This window comes from Hylobates moloch, unplaced genomic scaffold, assembly GCF_009828535.3.
Source record: "Hylobates moloch isolate HMO894 unplaced genomic scaffold, HMol_V3 SCAFFOLD_10, whole genome shotgun sequence".
Lineage (NCBI taxonomy): Eukaryota > Metazoa > Chordata > Mammalia > Primates > Hylobatidae > Hylobates > Hylobates moloch.
The window spans coordinates 105,162,683-105,190,664 of record NW_026652285.1 but is presented as its reverse complement, the minus strand read 5'-3'; the positions used below and the strand labels follow the sequence as shown (position 1 = coordinate 105,190,664).

Genomic DNA, 27,982 nt, shown 5'->3' with positions numbered 1-27,982 from the left:
TGCCTGTAATCCCAGCTACTCGGGAGGCTGAGGCAGGAGACTCGCTTGAAGCCAGGAGGCGGAAGTTGCAGTGAGCTGAGATCGCATCACTATACTCCGGCCTGGGACTCCATCCAAAAAAAAAAGGAAGAAGAATTGTTTTGAGATAATTATCCTTGGCTACAAGGATCAATAACAAGGATAGCACAGTCCAAGATTGGACGGGCAGTTGCTGGGCAGATGTCCTCGCAGAAGTATCTTTGTGTGTGTAGAATTGTGATGGCCTTTGTGCGAGGTCGTGGTTTTTGCAAAATCTTTTGTGATAGTGATTGTGACCAGGCAATAGTGATTGTGACCAGGCATTGATGCATGAGAACCCGCCCGTCATGGCCTTCCCCTGCTCTTTTTGTCAGGGTTTTTAATACAAGTGGCTCCATTTTGATTCAGACAACTTTCAGAAGTTCCTATTGATATTCTCGGTTTGAATTTAGCATTACTGGGTTTTGTTTGTATACAGTGAAGGGGTCCAAGAGCAGTTTTGTTATATGCATAGATTGCATAGTAGTGAAGTCTGGTATTTTAGTGTATCCATCACCAGATAGTGTATATTGTACCCATTAAGTAATTTCTCAGCATTATAGGTTTTTATTTATTTATTTATTTAGAGATGGAGTTTTGCTTTTGTTGCCCAGGCTGGAGGGCAATGGCGTGGTCTCAGCTCACTGCAACCTCCACCTCCCAGGTTCAAGTGATTTTCCTGCCTCAGCCTCCCAAGTAGCTGGGATTACAGGCATGCGTCACCATGCCCAGCTAATTTTGTATTTTTAGTAGAGATGGGGTTTCACCATGTTGGCCAGGCTGGTCTTGAACTCCTCACCTCAGGTGATCTTCCCACCTTGGCCTCCCAAAGTGCTGGGATTACAGGTGTAGGCCACCATGCCCAGCCTGCGTTATAGGTTTTTTAAAATACTTGATTTTATATTTGTGTCTCTTTCCTCTTACGTTGGAAATCTTGGTTCTTGACAAAATTCTCATTTTTCTCTCTGCATCTTACCGCGCCATAGTTTATTCAATCAGTCCCCTATTTTTTTTCTTTTTTTTTTTTTAACTTTTTTAGAGGCTTTTGGGCAAAAACCAGAAAGCCTGCTAGACAAATTCTAAAAGAATTGTAACACTAATCAGTCCCCTATTAATTGACATTTGGGTTGTCTCCAATATTCAACATTTGCAGATAATGCCATAAGAAATATTTTTTTGGCCGGGTGCAGCAGCTCACACCTGTAATCCTAGCACTTTGGGAGGCTGAGGTGGCTGGATCATCTGAGATCAGGAGTTCGAGATCGTGCCACTGCACTCCAGCCTGGGTGACAGCAAGACTCCATCTCAAGGGAAAATAATAATAATAATAATAATTTTTTGAGACGGAATCTGTCTCTGTCGTCCAGACTGGAATGCATCTGGCGTAATCTTGGCTCACTGCAACCTCCACCTCCCAGGTTCAAGAGATTATTCTGCCTCCGCCTCCCGGATAGCTGGGACTACAGGTGCGTGCCAAAACACGCTGCTAATTTTTGTATTTTTAGTAGAGATGGGGTTTCACCATGTTGGCCAGTCTGGTCTTGAACTCCTGACCTCGTGATCTGCCTGTCTCAGCCTCCCAAAGTGCTGGGATTACAGGCGTGAGCCACCACGCCCGACCAATAATATTTTTTTTGAAATGAAGGTTCTCATATATGTATTACTGAACCCAGCCCTACTAGTGCACAACATGTAAACAAAGAGAAAAAATAGATTCCTTTTTTTTTTTTTTTTTGAGATGGAGTCTTACTCTGTTGCCCAGGCTGGAGTACAGTGGCACCGTATCAGCTCATTGCAACCTCTGAGTTGCAATGATCTTGCCTCAGCCTCCCAAGTAGCTGGGACTACAGGCCCGTGCCACCATGCCTGGCTATTTTTTTTTTTTTTTTTTTTTTTTTTGTATTTTTGGTAGAGATGGGTTTTCACCAGGCTGGCTAGGCTGGCCTCAAACTCCTGACCTCAAGTGATCCACCCACCTTGGTCTCCCAAAGTAGTGGGACTACAGGCGTGAGCCACTGCACCTTGTCAAAAATGTATTCCTAATAAAACATGTCAAACTGTCCAGATATGGTGACATTTTCAGCTTGATATGGTGATGATGGTAGCCTTGATACAACATAATATGTGTGTCATCTCATGTGTAATTCCTTATAGACCCAGCTTGGTTCTTCTTCAATATCTCCTTTTGGAGTCGTACCTAATTTGATTACCAGTTTTCATCTGATTCCACTGGGAAATGGGATTATTTTGCTTTCGTTTCTTGGCCAGGAATCACTTAATCCTCAAAGTCTTGTGAGAAGACATGGCGAGAAGCAGAGTCAAACACACACCACGATAGCAGAGAAGGGAAGAAAGAATCTTTTACGGGCCGGGAGAGGAGGCTCACACTTGTAATCCCACACTCTGGAAGGCTGAGGTGAGTGGATCACCTGAGGTCAGGAGTTTGAGACCAGCCTGGCTAACATGGTGAAACCTTGTCTCTACTAAAAATACAAAAAATTAGCCAGGCATGGTGGCTCGCATCTGTGGCCCCAGCTACATGGGAGGCTTAGCCGCGAGAATTGCTTGAACTCGGGAGGTGGAGGTTGCAGTAAGCTGAGATGGTGCCACTGTACTCCAGCCTGTGTGACAGAGTGAGATTCTGCCTCAAAAAAAAAAAAAAAAGAAAAAAGAAAACAAACAATTCTGTATGCATGCATGTGTGTGTGTAGGGGTGTGTGTGTGCACGTGTAGGTGTAGGTGTGTAGGGAAGATGCATAGCAAAGAAAGCATGCACACATAATGGCCTTAGATACGGCCAAATTCCTGTCAAGAGAGGGTGTGCCGTTCTGTCCTCCCACTCCCAGAAGTGTAGATTTGTTCCCACAGCCTTGCCAGCAAGGTGGGTTGTCAAATTTGGGGAATTTTGGCCGGGCACGGTGGCTCACACTTGTAATCTCAGCACTTTGGGAGGCTGAGGCAGGCAGATCACGAGGTCAGGAGATCGAGACCATCCTGGCTAACACGGTGAAACTCCGTCTCTATTAAAAATACAAAAAACTGGCCGGGTGTGGTGGCGGGCACCTGTAGTCCCAGCTACTAGCGAGGCTGAGGCAGGAGAATGGCGTGAACCCGGGAGGCGGTGCTTGCAGTGAGCCGAGATTGAACCACTGCACTCCAGCCTGGGCGACAGAGCGAGACTCCGTCTCAATAAAAAAAAAAGAGAGAGAGGTATTTTGCCAATCTGATAGGACAGGAAGAAAGGCATCCTAGGGTAGTTTTAATTTGTGTTTCCTTTATGTTGAGTAAGGCTGTCTTTTCATATGTCTTAGGGTCACTTACATTTTTCTGAAAACTTTCCATTCATGCCTTTTGTCTGTTTTTTTTTTGGTCAAATAATTGACTTATCACAATTAAGGTTGTGATATAATAGTTCTCTGTATATTAGAGAGGCCGTTTATGATATAAGTTGCAAAAGTTTTCTATCATTTATCTTCTGACTTTGCTTTGCTTGCTGTCTTCTTACCATGCAAAAGGTTTTTGTTTTGTTTTGCTTTGGTTTTTTGAGGTCACCTAACTTATCTGTCTTCTATTGTCTTTGACTGTTCAGCCATTTTTAGAAAGGTTTTCTTCACTCCTGATTACAGAGAATTCACCCGGGTTTTCTTCTAGCACTCGTATGATTTCACTTTTGACACTTAAAGTTTTTTCTGGTGTAGGGTGTGGAGAGGGATCTAACTTTATCTTTTTCCAAATGGTCACTGCATATGCTTCAGGGGAGGCGCAGCTAAAATAAAACCTCTAGTTGTGAATGCTGCTGCTTGCGGGAGTGAGAAATGGTCTCACGGTGACCATGAAACTCTTTAACATCCAACACGCTGCGGAGTGTGGCCCTGCACAATTTATTGCTGGGGGTGTGTAGAGACGTGATCAGGAATTTGAGAGGGGAAGTGGCCTACCCAAGGAGACAAAACACCCAGAATTTTAAATTTTAATTGAGCCAGGCTCGGTGGCTCATGCTTGTAACCCCAATGTTTTGGGAGGCTGAGGTGGGAGGATCTCTTGAGACCAGGACTTCAAAACCAGCCTGGGAAACATAGTTAGGCCCAATTTCTAAAAAAATAAAAATAAAAAAAAATATCCGGGTGTAGTGGTACATGCCCATATTCCCAGCTCTTTGGAAGGCTGAGGTGGGAGGATCACTTGAGCCCAGGAGCTCGAGGCCGTAGTGAGCTATGATCGCGCCACTGTACTCTAACTAGGGACAGAGTGAGATCCTGTCTCAATAAATAAATAAATAAATAAAATTGGCAGGCATCAATGTCAAGATGAAGCTTTTGCCAACATTCAACAGACAGCTCTTTCCTTCTTTCCTGAACTCACAAACTTCTAGGGGTTCTGCGTTGCCTACAGATATAGCCCAGGCTGCTTATTTAGCCTAGGGTCCTTCATACATGACTTTTCTTGCTTTCTATTCCCTACACCTGACCATTTATAAAGCAAGCAAGCCTTCTGTGGTCTTGCTTCCCTGCTTCAGCTCAAGCTGGGTCCTACTGTCGTAAGTGGTGGTGTTGGTTGTCAGGAACAGAAGCGAACATCTTCTAGCTCAGGTAAAAGTGGAATTTGTGTGTGTGTGTTATTTTTTAGAGACAGGGTCTTACTCTGTCACTCAGGCTGGAGTGCAGTGGCACGATCATGGCTCACTGCAGGTTCAACATTCTGGGGTCAAGTGATCCTCCTGCCTCAGCCACTCAAGTAGCTGGTACTTCAGCTGCATGCCACCGTGTCTGACTAATTTTTATTTTTTTTAGAGATGGGGTCTTGCTATATTGCCCAGGCTGGTCTCGAACTCCTGGCCCCAAGCAATCCTCCTGCCTCAGCCTCCCAAAGTGTGGGGATTACAGGCATGAAGAAGTGGAATTTATTGAAAAGATACAGGGGCATCTTCCAGACCTAAGCTGGCCTCCTGGGCAATGGGCTAGTTCTGCAGCTCTCCTTCCTCTCCTTTGCCACAGCTGCTCCTTGCTGGTTTGGGTGTGCCGGCTTCCTCAGCAAGGCTCCTAGTAGCTCTTCCTGCTTAACCTCTGTTGTCCAGAGTGGTGCTGATGGCCATGGCTGGGTCCAACTCCATATGACCCGTGCCAGGGACCAGCACAGTCCTGTCTTATTGCATAACCCTCGAGGGCACCTGTTTGAGGTGTTTTCTAAGTGATCTGCGTCTCCTGGAGCACAGCAGTTTGAATGGTCCCCCTGCAGGTGTGTAAAGTTGCAATCCTCCACCAACACCGTGTATCTCAGTCTTGGGGTCTCTCAGTTCAAATTCTCAAGAAGGAGAATCTGGCTGGTTCAGTGTGAGGAAGGTTTTCAGCCCTGATCCAGGTTCAATCAGGGGGTTGGGGATGTGTGTGTGTGTGTGTGTGTGTGTGTGTGTGTGTGTGTGTGTGTGTGTTGTGTGTGTGTGTGTGTGTGTGTGTGTGTGTGTGTGTGTGTGTGTGTATCTGTGGGTTTGGCTTGATTCACAGTGAGTAGCCCGGGCTGAAGGCAGATGCTCTAAGAAGGGGCTGTAGCAGTTGGGATCCTGGCGGGAAACAGTAACACCCTCCAAGGGATAATTAAAAAGACAGGTGTGAGCAGCTTCAGAGAAAAAAGAGGTGCTGAAGCACCTAAGGACTAGTGAGCTGTGGGGATCCGTGATCACCTCTAGGTGTGAAGAGTGAGTGGGGGGAACCATTACTAACACCATGGGTGAGACAGGCCACGCAGCAGGAACTGTGCATCACAGCCAGGACAGGCCAGGCCAGGCCAGGTGGGAAGGCTCTTCATCGCTCACCTGACCCTGCCGCACTTTGGTCAAATCCAAGAGGAGGGAGAGGACATGCTTAGCAGGTGTGGCTTAGAGGGGAGCCCAGACAGAGAAGGGCAAATGGAGAATGACCAGCAAAGGCTGCAGAGGCCATCTGGTGCGGAGGGAGAGGAGACTGCCTGAGCCAAGACAGGGCGGTGTGAAGCCTCTGGGCGTTCCTTGGTACTGGAGGACACGGTGCTAGAAAGCAAGGGGAAACTGATGCGCTAGAGAGGCCAGGGCCACAGAGGGCCTTGGGGGGCTGCCAGCAGAAGCTCAGACCCCATCCTGCGGGGGTTGCCCACCAACGGCAGGGCACCTGGCCAGGAGGCTGCCGCACAGACAGCTGAAAGCTAAAGCCAAAAAGCAATTCAAGTTGATGAACTTCGGGCACAGAGTGGGAAATATTTTTGGCTGGTGGTGTCCTTCCAAAGGCCTCTGAATCCCACTACATCCAGAAGGCCTTTTGTTGATGAGGGACAGAAATCCAATGAAACTAGCATTGGCCAAAATAGTTATTGCTTCATGGAACTTGGAAGGCCAGAGCAAAGCTGGTTTCAGGACTCTGGAAATGCCAGGAGCTGGCAGCATGAATTTCTCTTTCCATCTCTGTCTCTTTCACTCTTTAACTCGCCTTGTCACACACCTTGCTGTAGGACAGGGGAAGGGAGAGGCCACAGCTTCCTCATCACAGTTTAGTGACCCCAAAGGAAAGAGAAAAATTGCTTTTTTTTAAAACACCCATCAATAAAGACCCAGAGGAGCACTCTAGTCCAGCTCAAGTCACAGGTCCACTGTAGACCAACTATTTCAGCTTGTTAAAGCAAATGAAATATGGCCTGAGAAGGACTCCGTACTTATATATTTGAGTCCTTGTGGACGAACCGTAACCTAGCTTAATAGGCACGCAAAATTGAAAACCTAACTTAGTAGTATGCACTTGTAACAATAGCTGAGTGTTGGCCAATCCCAGCGGCCATACTTCAACCATTCATAGACTGCTGAGTGTTCAAACTATGTTCAAATACGGCAAACGCCGAGCTGCAACCAATCTCACCGTTTCTGTACCTCACTTCTGATTCCTGTACGTCACTTTAGTTTTGTTTTTTGTTTTGTTTTGTTTTTTTTTTTGGAGACCAAGTCTCACTTTGTTACCCAGGCTGGAGTGCAGTGGCACAATCTCAGCTCACTACAACCTCCGCCTCCCAGGTTCAAGTGATTCTCCTGCCTCAGCCTCCTGGAGTAGCTTGGATTACAGGTGCCCGCCACCACGCCTGGCTAATTTTTGTATTTTTAGTACAGACAGGGTTTCACCATGTTGGCCAGGCTGGTCTCGAACTCCTGACCTCAAGCCATCTACCTGCCTTGGCCTCCCAAAGTGCTGGGATTACAGAAGTGAGCTACTGTGCCAGGCCACATTGCTTTGTCTATAAATTTGTTCTGACCCCTGGAGTCTCTCTGAATCTGCTGTGATTCTGGAGGCTGCCTGATTCATGAATTCTCTTTTTCTTTCTTTCTTTCTTTTTTTTTTTTGCTCGATTAAATTTAATCTAATTGAACTTGTCTTCAGTTTTCTTTTAACAAGCTCCACGATGGGCATCTCAGATTGGCCAGGCCTGGTCCACCTGCTGTGGCCTGGGACTGGTACTGTGATTGTGAGGACCATCAGCACTGGAAGAATCGAGGAAGGGCGGTTCACCTGTTCAGAAGGCGAGGGGGAGATGTCACACAGCCAAATGCAGCAGATGTCCTCCACCACGTGCATCCCGTCAGCATGCCCGCCTATGCAGGGCTCAGCCCTTTCATGCTCAGACAGGCCGGTCAGGAAGCCCCGTCACAGGGAGGCTCCAGGGTGGGGTATGGAAGGTAGTGGTCTGAATAGTGTCTGTTAAGCAAATGACAAAAATCAACCCCAGAGAAGCAGAAAACATCTAGGTGGCCCAGCCTGGTAAGTGGCGGGAGATGGTGGTAGAGCTGTCTCTGCCTGTCATCTTCAGCCTCTTCTCGCAAGCCCCTGGTGGTCCATATTGAGGTAACAACGACCATTCTTCTTCCAGACAGTGTAGAAACAGTGACAATGTGGTTATGGCCCCCTGGAGAGCGAGCAGTTGATGAGCTCTGCGTATGGCTGCTGTCCTCCATGGCAGAATGCATTCCTGCAGGATGAAGTCATGGAGCCAAGGAAGGTCAGGGTGTGGGGGGCTGCCTGGGTCAGAGCTCCAGAGCAGTGCTGCTCCCCCTGCCCTCCTCCTTAGGTCTCCCATCACTGGTGGTCTCGGAAATCTCTGAAGACATTTGAATCCCTGCCCTGGCGTGAATGCAAAGGGAAGAGTCTGTTCCTGTGAAGCAGTTTGCAGATTGGTGGAACTGAGAGAACCCAGACCCTTCCCTGTTTCCCTCGACCTTTCCATCTCTGGACCCCATGCAGACTATGCTTGGGTGGTGACACAGAGGAATTTAGTGTTTGGTGGACTCGTTTGTGGAAGTGATGGATGCTGACAGCTGGCACTTAACAGTTATCAAAAGTAACATTAACTGGAGTAGGCTCTGTGCCACTTAGAGCTTAATGACTCACTGAATTCACCCCAAATCCCCATGAACTAGCATTATTATTAGCCCTGTGTTGCAGGTGAGGAGACTAAGGCTCATCCAGTTAGAATATGATGGCTGAAACCTATATTCAAACTCTGGTCTGTTTGAATCTGGAACTCTTAGCTTCCCCCCAGCGACTGTGTTAGAACAGAGGAATCATCAGTTCAATTTTCACTTCTCTCCTAAGCCTTCGTGGCTCTAGACCTATGGTTATAAAGGTTGTTCACCGATCAAGGGCCCAGGAGGGTTTGGGGCTGGTGGATAGGGGCCAAAATACAGCCCAGGGGTGCCATTTTTCTAATTCTCACCAAGGCTCTATACTGACTAGCAGCGGCTCTACCCGGTACCATTCAGGACCTGTTCAGAATTCTGACAGCAACCACGGTGCTTGCTACTCACACATCTGGCCCCCCTTAACCATGGCTGCCTTGCACTGTGACCCAACTGGTTCCCATGACGAAACCTGTTATTCTCGTAACTCACCCAGCACTTTTTTGCCCCTAGGTTCTCGCTCCTTTGGTCCCCTCTGCCTGGAATGGCCTTCTCTCCTCAGCCGCTTCGCCTGGTTCTATTAGGTTGATGCAAAAGTCATCGCGGTTTTAATGGCAAAAACCGTGATGACTTGCACCAACCTAGTATTTCACAAAACCTACATTTCCTTTAAAACCCAGCCTGATGCCTACTCCTTCAAAATGCCTTTCATATCCCACAATTCGACTTCATCTCAGTCTGCCTCCTCTCACAGGGCTTTGTGTTCGTGCTGGATGGAGCCCATCATACTCAGCCTCGCACTAAAGGCCACCTACCTAGTGAGTGAGCATTTACTAGGTGCAGGACTCTGGGCTAAACGCTGTCCATACTTCATCTCCTTGATTCTTCACGTCACAGATGTCATTATGCCCATTTCACAGAGGAAGAAACTGAGGCTTGGAGGACTTAAAACCTTGTTTCAGCAGGAAACGCAATAAGGCGTTCTGATTTTCAAGCTGTCTCCTATTAGGGCTGGTTTTCCCTAGATGTCATGACTAGGTGTGAAGTGTGAGCTACTTGAAGGTAGAAGCCAGGGGGGTCCCCCGCAATCCCGGAGGCAGGCTTCTGAAAATGTTTAGCCCAGGAAGGAGGCCTGCCCTGGCCCCCAGCTTTCCGCCCCTTCCCAGGTGAGCTGCAACTCCAAGGCTCCGAAGCAGGCCCTTCACCCACGCGGGCCTCAGCAGATCCTTGGGAAACAGGATCGCTGCTCTGTGGCCGCCCACAGAGAGACCCTCGGGGGGCGCCAGGCAAGCGAAGGGCAGAAACGACTCGGGGGGCAAGGGGGAGGGCGCTCCAACCACACCCAGCCGCCGCCAGCTTGTTTACGCCTCTCCGCCGTGTCCCCCCGCCCGCCAGTCACGTGACCGCCCGCCCCGCCCCTCGGGCTCTCGCGTGGCTCCTCCCGCCGCGCCGGCCCTTCTTTTTGCCTCCTTCGCGGAGTCACAAGATCTCTTAGCAGCCTCCTTTCGGATCCTTCCGCCCGGCCCCGCCCCCCCCATAAAAACCCTCCTTGCTTTTTTTCCTCGTCCAACCCACATCGTCAGTTATGAGTGGACGAGCCTCTTCCTTCTGGCGGGGCTGCCGAGCGCGGCCGTCTGTCCTTCCTTTCGAGAAGGAGGGGCGGTCCGGAGGGGGACTCTTTTTCGTGGCGGAGGCCGCCGTCGGCCTTGGCCCTTTCACGACGGGGGAGGTGCTGTACGTCCAAGATGGCGGCGCCCTGTAGGCTGGAGGGACTGTGAGGTAAACAGCTGAGGGGGAGGAGACGGTGGGTGAGTATGGGGGTGTCTCCCCCTCCTACTTTATGGGGGCTTCCTGGGGCAGCCCCGGCACCATGACTCCAGTCGGGGAGGCTCGGAGGGGCTGGAGCAAGAGGCTCACTTGCTTGGTAGGGATCCCGGGGAAGGGGGGTTCGGAGAGCTCTCCCCTCCCTCTTATTACACGCTATCTCCGGCTGGCCCGGCCGGGACTGGCGGGTCCCTGGGGAGGAGAGGCGAGCCGGACCGAGCACTTCGCCCCTTCTTGGCCCCCGAGGGAACGGCTGCACCCCGGGCCTCGGTCCCTCGGACAGAGGTGAGGTGGGCCCCTTCGTCAGCCCCTCACTTGGTGGGGTGACAGGTTCACGCTAGGTGCGGAGGGCAGGGTAGAGACGCTTGGCGGGAGGGGAAGGGTCGCTAGGGTGGGGCTGGTCCCAGAACTTAAAGAGAGGGGTCGGGGTAGAGGGGCGTGGAGAATGAATGGAGGTTGCCTGTGGGGATCAAGGACTCGCCTGGACTCTGTGTCTTCGCTGAAATTTGCATGACTCGCTCTGGGTGTACTTGTGGGTGTTTAATTGATGGTGAAAGACAGTTACCTTAAAGTCGGCAAAGGTGATTCCTAAGAGACAGCTATTTGCAGAGCCCCTCCTAGGCGTTCATTCATTCATTTGAGGAACTAGAGGATGAAGAGCCTGCAGTTGGAGGGACCTTGTAGAATTAAAGCTCTTTCTTTGTGTTTCCTGTTAAAGAGTTTTGCTTTGTGTGTTTTGGATGTGTGGTGGGGACTTGGGAGGGGACGCGGTCCTCCTAAGAACAACAGCTAACGTTAATGGAGTGCTCTCTGTGTGCCAGGCACTGTGGAAGTGCTTGGCAGTCATTATCTCCTTTGGTCCTCACGACAAAGAGAAGAGGCAGCCACTGTTAACACCTCCAGTCTTCTCAAGTGAAGAAACTGAGGCCCGAAGAGAGCAGGGTACTTTGCCTAAGATCACACCCCAATTGTATCTGAGCCAGGACTGGAACTGCTGGGATCTGACTGACTCCAAAGATATGACTCTTAAATTTATCTGTTATTTGATCAAAGCTGGCCTGTAAGTGATTAAAATTTATCATTTAGCCAAGGTTTATGCACGTGTGTCTATTTAATGTTGAAGTGGGGGGATGCACTTGGCTTATCCACCTTAGCTTTTGTTTGGGATGGCAGTGTTGTGCATGTAAACTTGTTAGTCTAAATTAGGCTACAAAGTATTTGATAGTTTAATAAAACTGACGAGTTTACTGCAGAAAGAAGTCCTGCTAAAATCCTTACTGGCTTTTTTTAATAGAAAGCATACAAATAGCACTTCACGTTGCATAGAGTAAGCTATAAAAGTGCTAAAATGGAGTAATACTCTTCTGAGATACTTTGATTTATAATTTTGGGATCAACTTGGAGTCATCTGAATTCAAACAGGGTGGCAAAGTGGAGCTGTAAATTTCAGGAAGCATTATAAAACCTAATCTTTGGGGAGCCTTTGATTTACCGAGCAACCACCTGTGATTCTTAAATTGAGCATTCCTGAGTAAACCTGGAATATGCAAATGTGAAAACTGATTTAGGGTTGTGTAGGGAAATGCACCTTTAACAGTCATGGATCAGGCAAATGAGGCTCCTCAGAAACACTGAAACATTCTTTGCTATTGCCCTAGGGAGCTGCAGAATCTTCCTCTAACCACCTGGTGTAAACTTAAGGGGTACTTACAGAAGATGTAAGCGGAAAATATCCTCTTACTAAAGTTAATATCTTATCCAAAACGCTCTTACATCACGTGCCTAGAAGGGCAGATGATGTAAACTTTCTCTGCTGCATGCATTTCCTGGTGTCATAAACACTTGGTATGTTCCTAAATTCCTGGTTAGAAAGCAGGTGGCTACCAGCCTTCTTGTTTCCATAAAATTAGAGTGCTTCAGGTCCTGTGACTCAGTTGTCCTCTTCCTCACTGGGTTAAGAGTAAAAACTGATACTGCTACTGTTGTGGTGTAATATGATGCATTCTGTGCATGCCTGGTTTCATTCGTGAGATGCAACTTAACAGTCTTACTAGGGCAAATCTAATATATACCTCTATATGTAATGTTTGCAGAATAATGAACTTGCTGGAAACAGGAGATCTGAAACCCTAATGCTCATGAGAACCTCGATGTACAGATATTTGGCACTATACTAGGTAGACCTACATATTCAGACACCTTGTATGTATATTTTGGAAGAAGACTGATTCTGATGTGCACCAGAGGTTGAGGACCACTGGCTTCAAGTATCAATCTGGCTATTTTCATTTATTATTTATCGCAGAGGTATTTCTTAAAATAGCTTGTAGCCTTTTATTTGCGTAGTGGTGGGTGAATTTTGGGCTCTGAATTAGAGCTGACTTGTTTTTATAGCTCTGTCTTCATTTGAAGTTTGTTAGGCTACAGGTATGTTTATTTCTGGGTTCCAGGGCCATAGCGAACTAAAATTAGCTTTTCCTGGAATTAATTGGATATTCTTGAATGCCGATCAGCCAAATACAGCAATATCTCAACCATTTCAGGCTTTTCTAAAGAGTCAGATAGCTTTTGACCTTCAGTGGGTCACTTAAGTTCTCTGAGCCTCAGTGTCTTCATCTGTGAAGTAAAAGTTGGAATGTAAATTAATGAGTATTTCTAGGCCTACATTTCTGTGATTTAAAGTCCTTTGGGGTGTCATTTAAACATTCTGACTAAATCGATTGAGTCAGCATGTTAATGGTTTTATAAAAACCAAGCAAATTGTTGACTTTGAGCCTACCCTGTTGGGTGGAGATCTGTTTATCATTTATCCTTTCCATCATAATACTTTTTAAAAAGGTAATTCCCTATAAGTTTCCCATATTATAAATCTCTGAAAGGTTAGTCTTTGCATTGGTTTTGTCATTTAAGTAGCTGAAGGCATGAAAGAAAAGTGTACTTAATAGCATTAAAACCTGTGGCTGTTTGCTTGAAATGTGTATATGTAGTATACACTCAAACACCGAGTTTGTTTTTTTTTTAACCTCAGATCATGAATTGGTAACTAATATAATTTGGGTAGCGTGAAATACTCATTCTCCATTTAAATTCATCTGAAAGAGGTAAACTGTCAGCAGTTTGAGATTATTCTTTCTCTGGTTTACTTTTTCAGCCTGTAGTTGCTAGAAATTAGTAACTTTATGTCTGTTTTCATGGGAGAGAATAAAAATTCAAATTTTATATACTGTGTATAAAATACACAGTCTCAGGACCTTGTCAGTTTCTTCTTGTCCTTTCTCTCGTTCAGTGCTAACTTTTATTATGAACAGGGAGTCAGCAAAAGATAACAGTACTTTTTACGGTTGAATGAATTCAGATTTACGTCTAATAAGTAAAATGTCTTAAAAACCGTGCTTTAGTCCAAAATAAAGCATTGTAGTTACTGCCCTACAACTCACAGGTCACTCTCTTAAGTAAATATGATGGCAGTAGAGGCCCAGAAGTGTTGGATTAACAAAGGACAGTTTTGCCCTTCTGTTGGTGATGTGATGGAAGACACAGAGGGGAGCTGTAGGAAGAACAGAGGCAGTGACCTTAATGTCTGCAATCATTAAGACTCTGCTACTTTGAGTAGTTCACAGAGTAACAAACTTGAACTGTATCCATTTTAAGTTATAGAATGGTTTTATCAATGTTTCAAATACCAGTTGTTAAATGGATAGACTGCTAAGCATTATATACCCAGCAATCCATTTTTGTGAAGCAGTAATATTGTTATAATAAAGTTTATATTTTTTGAGTACTCATGTGCCAAACACTGTGGTAAGTATTTTACATGTCTGATACTCCATTAACTTCTTAACAGCCTTAAGAGGCAGGATAGGAAGAGGAAACAGGCTTGGAGTAAGTTGCCTAAAGTCACTTATTCGGTGGCTGAGCTGGGATATGAACCTTTTTGGTTGACTCCACAGCTCAAACATTTAGTCTTCCACTGTGATAAACTGCTTCATCTGCCGACCTCATAAATTAACTCACAGGTCAGGTCAGTGGTTCTTAACTTTGGTGGTGGTGGGAAGGTGTGTGGACTCAGATGCCCTCTGAAAATCTGTGGGAAGCTATGGACCAAATTTCTCTTCTACCCTTTATGTCCCATCATCACCAAAAAAATTCATACAGACATGGGATTTTGGATATGGCTTCAGGTACTTTATGGACCCAGCTTGAAACCCAGCTGATCATTTTAGATAGATTACTGCTCTACAAATGGACTTAGGCTTTATTAAAAACATTTTTTTTTTTTTTTAACTAGTAGACAGGAAAGGCCCAAGTCAGAAGGTGGCCTTATGTACTGTCTGGGTTATAAATTACTTTGTTAAACTTCCGTAGTGTACCCAGGTATGTAACCTGCTAAGTGCTTGTCAGGTCTGTGCTGGTACGTTTAGCACCTGGCAGAATTCCACTGGGCCTTTTTCCCAAGGTTTATGCACTATATATATTTTTTTACTTTTGAACCTCAAAGGAGGTATATTAATGAATGAATGTTTTTTACCTTCATCCTTCTTTTTCCTAGACCAGTGGTTTTGAACCTTTAGTGGACATCAGAATTACCTAGAAGACCCCACCCCCAAAGTATCTAATTCAGAGATCTGGGGAAAGGCCTGAGAATTTACATTTCTAACAAATACCCAGGCTCCTGCTCGTGGTGCCAGGACCACATTTTGAGAACCACTGCTCTAGACTATCAAACTATACCCTTCTTCCCTAGAACACGTCTATTTTGGTCCTATAAACCTGAAACCTAAAGATATCTCACAGTTTGCTTGTATTTCTTTTAGGAGAAGCTCTGCGTAGTGTCTTTTTGAAATATACATGGTATCTGTTTGGCCTGTATTATCTTAGTAAATAATGTTGTTCATGTTAATAGAAAGTCAAAACATAAGCATTATTTATTGAAGAGATACGCCTTACCAAAATCAAGCTCCGGCCTTACACTCAAGTTACTGGAAGGTTCTTCACCTTTGGGATAGGCGATAAGCTTTAGCAAACCATCCATCAAGGCCCCTAATGGCAGAAATTCTGAATGGAGAATCTGGCAAGTTGGAGCTCTCCTGCCCCAGTTTGTCCTTGAGAGGGACTCCAACTACTAATACCTTTTCAGTCACACATGACTACACATGTTGGCAGGTTTTCCCATCAGCTGTTTTACTCTCACATAGTAAGTAGTTATTTCCTACCCTTTTTTTCCTTCCTTCTAGGCACTGATAGGAAGAGAGAATGGGAGCAAGTATTGTACCCTTTTTAGATGCATTTGTGCTGAAGGCGCCTTGGTTCACTTGATAGAATATTACCCTAAGAAGTCACCTGAGAGTTCCTGAGCCAGAGCAGAACACTAACCTAACAGTGTAACATCTCTGCTCTATCTAACTGTACCCGATAATAAAATAGTCTATCCATGCCTGGACCTGTGTCTGAATTGTCCTTGAACTTTTATGGATAAAAAATTGAATCTAGAAGACAAGTTATAGTGAAGAGACATCTGCTTTCATTTACACATGCAGTACATTTTTACATCATAGACAAATGTGTGCAAAATTCTCTTAGGCAAATTGATATGCCGTCACCTATTTTATGTTACATACAGTCCTGAGGAGTTGTAGAGGGTAGTGTCTAGGCCACATATCACAGCACTTGTTTTTGAAAAATTCGAATATTCACCTGTAATTTCAGATAAATCCTTTCGAAAGACATCTTAGGTATCTGCCACTAGTATTTTCAAAAGGTATGTATGTACTCTTGGCTCTCTCACAGCTCATGATGCATCTTGGCTAGGGCAGAGATATGTGAAAAAAATGGCATACGGGTCCTGCTAATGACAGCTGTCCATGGCTGTTAGGCTGGAGTTCATGTGTGATCCTAGGCATATAAGCCATCTGTCTGTAAACACCTAAAGAATGATATTAGTTAAGATGAACAGTGAAAACAGATTGACCTATGTGCCTTCTGTTTCATCTCAAAATACTTAAACACAGAGCCCTTATCTTCTTCCTCAAACCTACGTTTTATTCAAAAAGATTGCTTATAGAAGTGAAGTTATAATGATGAACATAAGTGAGAACACAACTTTTGGGTCAAATATGAAAGGGAGAAAAGTCTAGATCTGGAGGCAGGTTTCTTTTTAAATTTGGCTTTCGAAGATAAGGACGTGGATTGACACTGGTGTTCTGCTCTGCCAGGTGTTTCCATCTGCACTCCTCCCTTCCCCTCAGGAGGTTCACAAATCACATCTCACTTTACTGACCAGAGTGATTATGCCTTGTAGTACCCCCGTAGGGCAGGATTGAAATACAAATGAATAAGTCAATAAACACTTAAAAATATAAATAAGAGTAGAATAGTAAGTAGCCTTTGACATACCAACATAAAATTGCTACCAATTTAGTACCATTATCATTTTTAGTGCAGTAATAAAGAAGTTAAAAGTCTTAACATTGAGAATTGGACAAAAACACTCTGCTTGGCAGGGGGTGGAGGCTCACGCCTGTAACCCCAGCACTATGGGAGGCCAAGGTGGATGGATCACTTGAGTCCAGGAGTTCTAGACCAGCCTGGGCGACTTAGGGAGACCCCGTCTCTACAAAAAAATACAAAAATTAGCTGGGCATGGTGGTGCGTGCTTGTATTCCCAGCTACTTGGGAGGTTGAGGTGGGATGATTGCTTGAGCCTGGGAGGCGAAGGTCGCAGTGAACCATGAATCATGATTAGGCCACTGAACTCCAGCCTGAGTGACAGAGCGGGGCTCTATCTCAAAAAACAAAACAAAAAAACCAACCACCAACAACAAAACCACTCTGCTTTCCTAGAGTAGGGCCTTTATGTAGGACGGGTTGTGGCTGGGCAGTCTACAGGATCTCATCTGGTGTAGATCTTAATTTTACCCTTGCCTTAGATATTTCTTTTCAGGTAAAATGTCCAACCGGGATTAGTCGCAAGAGGAAGTCTATATGACTCACTGGACTAACTGCTTATTTTAAGATTCTGATTTTAAGATTAGAGGCTCTTGCACTTTATTTATTTATCTATTTATTTTGAGACGGAGTTTTGCTCTTGTTGCCCAGGCTGGAGTGCAGTGGCACGATCTTGACTCATTGCAACCTCCACCTCCTGAGTTCAAGCGATTCAACTGCCTTAGCCTCCCAAGTAGCTGGGATTACAGGCATGTGCCACCACGCCCGGCTAGTTTTGTATTTTCAGTAGAGATGGGGTTTCTCCATGTTGGTTAGGTCGGTCTCAAACTCCTGACCCCAGGTGATCTGCCCACCTTGGCCTCCCAAAGTGCTGGGATTACAGGCGTGAGCCACCACACCCGGCCTGGGCTCCTGCACTTTAATTCAAGCCCTGTGACTTGTAGTGAGTGTGGCCAGGCAAGCACTCCCTGTCAGAATGGTATGATCCCTCTTTTCTGGAGGGCCAGCCTGCCTGCAGCACTGTATCACAGGCTTGCAGGTGCCACTGAAGAGACCAGTGGAGTTTAATGTCTGGAATGTGTTCCACGTGGAAATATAATTACCCTGTCATCTGGAACAAGCGATTTTAATTGTTAGAGAGTTCCTCAGTCCACTAGTTTGACTTTGGCCGTGGTTGTACATTTAAGAACTTGGTTCAGGTTTTTTTCCATGTTTAGGGTAATTAGGTGTCCATAGTATATGAGGCTCGGCTTTCATACTCTATTCAACTCTGGAATGGCTGCCAAAGAAGCTGATTAAATCTTACCTGATCTGAGCAGGGTGTGTTTGCCTCTTGTGTGCCAGGTGCCAGGATAGGCCCTAGGTGTCCCAGATGGTCCCTGTCCTCATGGAGTTTACAATCTAGTGATCAGATTGGACCTAAATATAGTTTGAAGGACCCATATTTTAAAAGCAAACGAAAATGTGTTTATATATACTCATTTAACATGGATATTTAATACAAGTTAATTTGGACAGAAAGTAGGGTAAAAGGGGGAAGAAAATAGAAAAACGATAGCTGTTCACAAATATTTTATGTCTGTTTTGTAGTAAACTTAAGTCATGCTGCCTGAAGGCAGAATTAGGCTTTGCACACTTATTTAAGAAATACTGGCCAGGTGCAGTGGCTCACGTCTGTAATACTAGCACCTTGGGAGGCCTTGATGGGAGGATTGCGTGAGACTAGGAGTTTGGGAACAGCCTGGGCAACATAGTGAGATCCCATCTTTAAAACTAAAAAAAAAACAAAACAATTAGTCGGGCCTGGTGGTGTGCGTCTGTATTTCTGGCTACTTGGGAGGCTAAGGTGGGAGGATCACTTGAGCCTAGGAGTTTGAGGTTGCAGTGAGCTATGATGGCTCACTGTACTCTAGCCTAAGAGTGAGACTCTTGTCTCTAAAAAAGAAAGAGAGAAAGAGAGAGAGAAAGAAAAGAAAGAAAAAGAAAAGAAAGATTTTAACTTCTAGTCATTCAATCAAGAAGTACCAGACACCATGGTAGCTGCTTGAAATACAGTACTGAGTAAGCTGCAGTCTCTCCCTGGATATAACTTCTAGTGAAGGAGACATGTTCAGTAGTTAATCAAGCTTATTTAATTGGGTTGTGGTAAGTGACACAAGAAATATAGGCTGCAAAAGTATAACAGGGGACCTGACCTAGTCTGGAAGGTGGAAGTGGGAGGGAAGTAGAGGCCTAGGAGGGCTTCTCTGAGGAAGTGAGCATTTAAGCTGAGATTTTAAGGATGAAGAGTGAGTTTAGGAGGAGCCAAAGGTAGAGTCTCTTAGGCTCAGGAATGAGGAGCATGTGGCTTGGCCAAGGAACTGAAAGGCCAGCGAGTCAAGGTGGTGGGGAGGGTTGGGGAGGGTGAGGACTGTGGGGACTGTGGCAGGCGGTGAGGCCCTGCAGGCCCACTCAGTGCGTTGTGCCTCTCACTGTCCTGGACCTGCCTCACGTGGCTCCTCCAGTAACCGGTGTGCCCTGTACTGTGCTGAGGGCAATAGGATGCATCATCTCATGTAATCCCCACAAGCCTTGTGAGCTTGATGCCATCATTATTCTAACTTTACAGACAAGGTAACTTACAGTTAGACATTGGAGACTTAAGATAAATAGCTAAATGTTACACAGCTAATAAGTTGCAGAGCTTGGATTTTAACCCGGAACTCTCTAATTCTAGGGCCTATCCTGCCCATTCATTTATACCCCTCACAGACATTAACAAAAGACAGAGATTACAAGTTCAGCACAATATAAAGAATTTTCCAGCAACCAGCTGTTCAGAAATGTAGACAGGGAGAGGCACGTGCTTCCAATGATTATGAGTGTTCATTCCAGTGGAAACGTGGTGGCCACCTGTCAGGCACAGAGGAGGAAGAAGCTTGTGCCAGATGAACCCCTAACTCACTTCGGATTACATCTGGGATTTTGCTTCATTGTACATATGTTTTCTTCCTTCAGTGACCATGAAAGACACCAGGTTGACAGCACTGGAAACTGAAGTACCAGTTGTCCCTAGAACAGGTAAGCTATAACAGGCCAGTGGTTAGAGGAAGATGGGAGGGAATTATCTTACCCATGGTTGTTCATTCAGGGATTTAACATTTACAGTTTTAGCTACCTGCCAGGAACTGGACCATCTATGGCATGAAGTAATTAGTCACATTACTGATGATTATTAGTTGCTTATTCAGTGCCTGACACTGTGCGAAGTGCATTATATGCATTACTTCTTCACAGCCACACTTTTGGTGTTTCCCCATTTTACAGGTGAGGATTTGGGTTCGAAGATGTCATGTAATTTTCCTAAAGATGTATAGCTGGTACTTGGTGGACTCAATTCAGCTCTGTTTAGCAGCAAAGTTTGGTTGTAACCACTTCATTAAATTAAAGCCTGTGTGCTGGCACAAGTCATTTAACTAGTGCAGAGGTTCTTAACCCTGGCTGCACCTTAGAAATCTGCATGGGTTTATAAAAACAAACCAAATGTGATGTCTGGATTCCACCCCTTAGTTAACCTGCTCAGGAGTTGCTATAAGCTCTCCAGGTGATTCTAATGTACATCCTGGACTGAGAACCCTTGAGCTGGTGAGTGAGTATTTGCATCTTAACATGGTTATGTCTGTTGCTTTAAATTAATTTTGGGGGATAAATTATATGCTATAGTAGTTTTTAGGAATTGGAGGATCCTGTCTCAGAATATATCCTTCATAAATGTTGAGGCGCTGGCATTTCCGTGGCTGGAATTTTCTCTTAGTGACTGAACTGATCACTGAATTGTAATTTTGGTTTAGCAGTAATAGTGCCAAGCGCAACAGAGTTGTGTATAGGACGGGTGTAGGGAAGACGGGAGGTGCTTGGTCTGCTGTCTTTGAACATGGACAGCTCTGTGACTCATGCCAAGGCTCAGTGGTTGCTGTTTAGTGTATTCTGTCACTGTCTGCCTCACCTCTGTCGTAGGAATTGTAAAATAAGGTAGGGATTTTTGTCTTACAGCTCTACATTGGTTCATAAGTAGGGTCTTGATACAAATTGTAGACTGTCGAAAGTTAAGTATTGTTCTCAAGTAGGGAAAGTTTTCTGAATTTGATTTTTCATTTTCAGTGTTTTTGTGTGTACTTCATACTGTTCCTTGTTTAGAAGTCCACTGTATATGAATTTGAACCCAAAGTCAAATGGTTAAGTGTTCAGATCATTGAGGTCCCCGAGCTAAATATCACCCTCATAAAATGTAAATTCTGGGATACAAAAGTAAATCTCAAATTTTATGAAACATTTTTCACGATAGTAATTGTATTGCATTTTAGTAGTTAGATTTTAGAAGTTCGAAATTTTAATATAGGAAAAATACTCTGTGGGCACTACTGGCTGCTAGGTTACTCCTGTGGTCACTGTGTCACATGTGTAATATCATCTCAACTGGCACACAGCGTCATTGGTAACATTTTTGGACAAAGCAGAATTCAGGAGGTTTCTGGTAGATGGTTTTCTGGAAGGAACCTTGTACCTGGGATTCATAGCTTGGCAAGCCTCAAAGATCCTTACTCTTCAATTACTAAAAATTGTTGGCCGCCTTTAGCAATTCTTATTTTGAAACAAAAAAACCCAGCTTTTAATGGCATTTTTCTTTTTCCATGGGGTACTGTTGTTTATACTTTTGTCCTCATTTTTAAGACATTTTTGGCCAGGTGTGGTGGCTCACACCTGTAATCCCAGCACTTTGGGAGGCCAAGGTGGGAGGATCACCTGAGGTCAGGAGTTCGAGACCAGCCTGGCCAACATGGTAAAACCCCATCTCTACGAAAAATACAAAAATTAGGCATGGTGGTGTGCGCCTATAATCTCAGCTACTCGGGAGGCTGAGGCAGGAGAATCGCTTGAACCCAGGAGATGGAGGTTGCAGTGGGCCAAGATTGTGCCATTGCACTCTAGTCTGAGTGACAGAGCGAGACTCTGTCTCAATTAAAAACAAACAGAAAAAAGCACCAAAGCCAAAGCCAGACAGCCACCAGATTTTGGCTGAGTATAGAGACTGAAACTGAACTTTGGCAGATCCCTGCTTTCCATGTTTTTTGAGATCATAAGTATTGTTGGATCAAATCTGGTTACTAGTTGTATAGTTTAAACTTAGTTCAGGGTTTCTCATGAATTACAAAGTATCTTTTATTGAAAAGTGATGACTAAGAACCTCCCTGCTGCTTTAGATTGGGTGGTCAGGGGAGGCCCATCAGATATCTGCGAGACAGTCAGCTGTGCAAGGATGTGGGAGAAGAGTGTTTCATGCATAGAGGGAACAGCAAGTGCAAAGACCTTGAGCAAGAAAGAACCAGTATTCCTGTGTTTGGGAAGACTGGGACTAGAACAGAGGAATGAAGAGGCAGAGGGGGGTTGGGAGGTTAATAACTGGCTGGATCTTATGAGGCCTTCTAGGCTACTCATGAGTTTCATAAGTTCCATAATGTTATTGGCTCTTATTAATTCCATGGGAAGCCATTGGATGATTTTAAACAGAGGAGTGAGATTCTGATGTTTATATCTCAGTGTCTCTTTTGGTTATTTGGTGGCAAATGAATTTTGTAGGGTAGCATGAATACAAGCAGGGAGAGTAGTGAGGGGGGCTGCTGCTCCCTTGTCTCTGAGAGATGATGGGGGCTTCGACTGAGGTGATAGCAAAGGGTTTGCTGATGGATTAGATATGGTGGTGGGGGTGGTGAAAGAGTCAAGGAGTCACCTGAGTGTTTGCTTTAGACTGATGGTAGTACCTTTTACTGAGATCCAGAAGATGGCAGAGTGATGGATTTTGGAGTGGAGATTGGCCTTGAAGGTCATGCCTTCTGAATATGACTAGCATCATCTACAGCACTGCACTGTGCACTGTATGTGGCCACTAAAGATAATATTAAACTAAATGGAATATTGCTTTATCATATAGGATACAGAAATCCATTCACCCAGTTGCTGTCTTTTAACTTCTCCTGTATGGCTATTTTCTATGGTGAGTTACTTCCAAAATGGAAAAGAGACTTATGGTAGAGACTTTTGTGGCTAACACACTGATGCTTCATTGTGTCTGTGGTGCTAATCTTTAATTGACTTTTCTCAGCCAGTCTTCTATAGGCTGTAAAGTGTGTTTAACATGTGTGCATTTCATCCATCACTACCACCACCCCTGACTGAGTCCAAGTTGGGCTGGTTTCTTCCCCTTTTTTGTGCACATATTGAACCATGTCTTTTTTTCTGCTATAAAACATATAATTCTTCATTGCACTGGCTAAGTCTGTTTTACCTGCTTAACACCTTGCACTTACTGTACCCTCAAATGTTTGAATGTGCTTAAAAAGGAGATATTCTAGTTGTGGGATTGATTCCAAAAGCTATGATTTAACTCTTAGGAGGGCTTTTTAGAATGTCAAAAATGCTTGAACTTGAGCCACTTATGCAAAGAATCTCACATAAAACCCAATGTTTATATTTTTCCTGGAGATTAAAAGCTATGGTAAACAGTAGAATTTTGGAAGGCAGCTTTGCTCACCACTATACCACCAACGCGGCCGACAGTAGGATTTTGGAACCAGAGAGAAAAACTTGTTGCCAAAATGTGTTTCTAATGTGTTTTAGAATAAAACCTTACTTTGCAAATGGAAAAACAAGCTAGGTAGCCCAAGCTGATTAGCCCACACTATCGCCAAGTTGACTGGATGGGCGCCATCTTTGTTTAAAATTGAGCTCATGTCACTCCGGGCTCTGGGGCTGCCTGCATTTGGAGGACCAGATCTGACATTATCATCTTCTGACTACACAGAAGGCAAACTCAGAGTCTCTCTAGACAGATAGTAGGTAAGTAACGGTTTTATTGAAACAAAACCAAACTTAGGGACAAGATACTTTTAAATTTATGAACAACATTCTTTGTCACTAATTGAGAATCATTTGTGATTTACCTGAAGTAGAAATCAATGTGGGGGTTAGCTAGACAAGTGTGCCATTAAAAAGTCATCTTGAAAGTGGTGGCCCAAAGATTTTTACTGGTATTTTTTATGATAATATATAGGTACTATGCAGCGAGTGTTTATATGTACGTGATACCATCTAATTGCTTTTCTGTTTTGAACTTTTACGGTAGACTCTTACCAACGGTGGTCTCACATTTTGGAGCCCTTTGAAATTAACTTCCTATGTGATTTACTTGTAAGATTTTTATTTACAGATATGAGTCAGCAACTTCCTATATCATGGTATCAGAAAGGCATTTAGACATTTTAATTGATTGTTCTGATAAATGAACTTCTAATTAAGAGCCAAAGTCAGTGAATGTCACAAGATTGTAATTAAATAAGAATATAGATGATAGCAAATTAATACCTGGCAGTTTTTGGGGTCATTGCTAATTTAAATTTGGCATTCTTGCAGAAGGAGCTTATCTCACGGGTTTGTTTTTGCCAGGTGAGTGCAGTGGATGACCTTGATACTGCAACCTCCTCCAGGCTAAGTGTTCTCCTGCCTCCAGCCCGGTGCACAACACCACACCAGCTAATTTTTGTATTTTTAGTAGAGATGGGGCTTCACCATGTTGGCCAGGTTGGTCTCGAACTCCTGACCTTAGGTGGTCCGCCTGCCTCGGCCTCCCACTGTGCTGGGATTACAAGCGTGAGCCACCATGCCTGGCCTCAGCCACTACATCTGGCCTCAGCTTAACTCTTTAGTTGGATTTTTCTTTATCATAGTGTTTCTCAAAAATAATGTGTCTCACTTTAAGAATTACCTGAGCCCAAAATACAGTTTTGGAAGGGGCCCAGGTATTGCATTTCTAGCAAGTATCCCAGGTGGTTTCGATGCACATTGAAGCTTAAGAACTACAACTTACACTTACTGAAAGAAAAGGAAGTTTTATCCTCTCTGGGCATGCATATCCCCATGTGTAAAATAAGGATGATACCTGCTCACATCACATCACAGAGTTGCTGTGATGATCAAAACCACAGGTTAGCTTAGTGTGACACTTAAGGGCTTGGGGCTTTGGAGTCAGGCATATCTAGGTTCCAATATCAGTTTTTCTCCTCTGGTTTTGCCTCTTGCTAGCTTTGTGACCCAGAACAAATGGCTTGATCTCCATTCTGCTCCCTGTACAATGGAGACAAAAGTGCCAATTACATGGTGGTCATATTAGGAGTATATACAATGATGTTTGTAAAAGGTGTACAGTGCTTATGAATGATAACTGTTGTTACTTGTTTTAACAAATACAGCCTCAGAGATCAAAGTGGGAGAGAAATCATAAGTGTGTATAGTTACACTTGGGGAATGAGCTGCATTTTGTGTATATCAAGATAAAGCAGCTGCTCTACTACCAGGTTTTGAAGGGCGAGTTTTTGAAGGTTTGCCCTGATGATCCCATCTATGGATACCTCCCTGTAGCCAGTGGTATTTGGGTGTGCAATTAGATGTCTCAGTTGAGAGGTATATGCTAAAACGGAGAAATGATCCCCAGTTTATGCTAGATGTTGGACTTCACAGACTTGTGGCCTAACTAGCTGTACTAACTCTCAGCCATTGATGAGATTGTCAAGAAGGAAATAGTATGCATTTAGTTCTTCTGCTGAAAAAAGACTGTCTGCTTTTTAGAGCAATAATTTGAAATATAAATGTGGTCTTAGCCAAAACCCAAGGTAGAATCAGAAGTAGAAATAAAACTTAGATTTGATCCTATCATTAAGTTGCTGTGACTGTTATCAGTTTTTAAGGTTTCTTTCTGATTGTTATATTTTGTAGAAACCCTCTTCATAAACTCGCCAAAGAATTATTCATACACTTTATCTTCTTTTATCAGCTAAGTGTACTCACTGTTTGAATCAGAGAATTCTGGCCAAACTTCCCATTGCATCGAACACATGGATTGGTTTGTCTTGCAGGTATTTTTTTTTGTGGAGAAAAATGGGGCCACTTAGTGACTGTTCATCTTCCTTTTTCTCAGTTTGGTAGTGGCCCCAATGAAGAACCTTCAGAACCTGTAGCACACGTCTTGGAGCCGGCACAGCGCCTTCGAGCGAGAGAATGGCCCAACAAGCGAATGTCGGGGAGCTTCTGGCCATGCTGGACTCCCCCATGCTGGGTGTGCGGGACGACGTGACAGCTGTCTTTAAAGAGAACCTCAATTCTGGTTAGCAAAATAATATCCTTTTTAGCTTATCTGCTAGAAAGAAGAGATTGACTTAGAGCCACTAGAATCCTGCTGATACATTTTAGTTTTCATCTTCTGAAGAGTTTTTTAAACACCCAAAGAGATTATCTATATGTGTTTTAAACTTTCAATTATGGAAATACTCAAGTATGCACACACATGAAGTAAGAATCATGCAGTGAACCCCATGAACCCAGTTTCAAATTCTTTCCTCCCTGACTCTCCCACCCGCCAAATATTTTAAAGCAAATTCCAGATGTCGCTTTAACTGTAGATCATATATGTGGTTTTTAATATGAAAAGTGTTAACCTCTTTTTAATATGAGAAATACAAATTTAAATAGTACCCTTTTTTGCCTACCAGATTGGCAAAATTAAATATTGAATATAGAAATGGGCACTGTTAGCAGGAAGATGAATTGATGTTCAGCCTTTTGGAGTATCAGTCATCAGTTTTAAAACACATACCATTTGGGCCATTTATAAGAATCTGTATCTTATTACAACTTCGAGTGAAATATAGTGAAAAATTGGAAAAACCCAAGTATCCTTCAGTAGGTGAATGGTTAAATTAGTTATGTAGAGCCATGCAGTGCAACACTAGGAGGACGGAAAGAAATGAAATAGGCCATAGATGCTGACGTGGGAAGGTGGTTACAACACATTGTTCCGTGGAAAAAAACACACACATGCACAAACTGTGTCTGTGTCTGTGGACATGAGGGCTGTGTGCGTGTGGTTATACAAGTAGAAAAGGGTTTGAAGAGACACACTCTAAACTTCTAAACTTAAGGGTGTTTATCTGTGAAGAGTGGGTTTGGAGGCAGGTGGTGAGGAGCACTTTCATTTTTATTATATGTACTTTTACATAGCCTGAATTTTTAACAATAGATATAGATTATTTTTTGTAATTAAAAAAGCAATAAAGGGCCAGGTGTGGCGGCTCACGCCTGTAATCCTAGCACTTGGGAAGGCCGAGGCAGGTGGATCACAAGGTCAGGAGATTGAGACCATGTTGGCCAACGTGGTGAAACCCCATCTCTACTAAAAATACAAAAATTAGCTGGGCGTGGCGGCAGGTGCCTGTAATCCCAGCTAGCTACTCGGGAGGCTGAGGCACGAGAATTGCTTGAACCCAGGAGGCAGAGGTTGCAGTAAGCTGAGATTGTGCCACTGCACTCCAGCCTGGCAACAGAGTGAGACTCCATCTCAAAAAAAAAAAAAAGCAATAAAAATGACTTCATATGTTTTTATGCATATTTAGGCAAATAAGCTTGGAATTATCCTATTATTAAATTTAGAAGGCAGAAATGTAATGCTGCGTAAAACTTAGAATAGCATATAAAGAAACATTTTCTAGATTTTGTGACAGGCAGCTGTGTAAGGTAAATTTAGGATGTTAAGGGGAATAAGTATCATCCATTGCCCTTTTCTTGATTTAGACCGTGGTCCTATGCTTGTAAACACCTTGGTGGATTATTACCTGGAAACCAACTCTCAGCCGGCATTGCACATCCTGACCACCTTGCAAGAGCCACATGACAAGGTAATGGCTGAAATATCATAGGCATTTCATATGTTCTCCATGAGTACAACAGCTTCTCTGCATGGCCACTGTGCAACTTGTCCTGAGCTTATTCTTTTGATTTCTGTGTGCCACTGATGACATTGTTCCCAGTTTATACCTATATATAAAAATTACTTTGTAGGACCCATGATTCTTGAAAAGTTTACAAAATAAAACATATTTCAGAGACTGTTAAAGATCTTGTTTGGGCCGGGCGTGGTGGCTCACGCCTGTAATCCCCTTAGGAGGCCAAGGCGGGTGGATTGCCAGGGGTCACGAGTTTGAGACCAGCCTTGCCAACATAGTGAAACCCCATCTCTACTAAAAAATACAAAAAATTAGCTGGGCGTGATGGTGGGCACCTATAATCTCAGCTACTTAGGAAGCTGAGGCAGGAGAATTGCTTGAACCTGGGAGGCGGAGGTTGCAGTGACCTGAGATTGCGCCATTGCACTCCAGGGCAACAAGAGGG

The 27,982-nt window shown here is 44.3% G+C and overlaps 2 protein-coding genes and 1 non-coding gene across 9 annotated transcripts in view; 1 reads left to right on the top strand and 2 right to left on the bottom strand.

Moving 5' to 3' along the window:
- Positions 1-9,281, bottom strand: part of GFI1B (growth factor independent 1B transcriptional repressor) — a 35,261-nt gene extending 25,980 nt beyond the window's left edge. Inside the window, exon 1 of the mRNA XM_032162708.2 lies at positions 9,143-9,281. The gene's annotated coding sequence lies outside the window, so the exon portion shown is untranslated. The remainder of the gene's footprint in view (positions 1-9,142) is intronic.
- LOC116476004 (U7 small nuclear RNA) lies at positions 1,095-1,156 on the bottom strand. The gene has a single exon (XR_004250084.1). It is a non-coding gene; the product is annotated as a U7 small nuclear RNA (small nuclear RNA).
- A 752-nt stretch (positions 9,282-10,033) lies between the features above and the next one.
- The window catches only part of TSC1 (TSC complex subunit 1), a 53,245-nt gene continuing 35,296 nt past the window's right edge, over positions 10,034-27,982 (top strand). For 2 of the 7 annotated variants that reach the window (XM_058445596.1, XM_032165503.2), the window contains exons 1-4: positions 10,034-10,240; positions 19,727-19,789; positions 25,737-25,922; positions 27,386-27,489. In XM_058445596.1, coding sequence (XP_058301579.1) covers positions 25,817-25,922; positions 27,386-27,489 — 210 coding nt within the window. In that variant the 5' untranslated portion in view covers positions 10,034-10,240; positions 19,727-19,789; positions 25,737-25,816. Of the gene's footprint in view, positions 10,270-10,294; positions 10,571-19,726; positions 19,790-25,736; positions 25,923-27,385; positions 27,490-27,982 lie in introns of those variants that run through there. The other 5 variants (XM_032165508.2, XM_032165502.2, XM_032165504.2 and 2 more) reach the window with 4 other exon arrangements.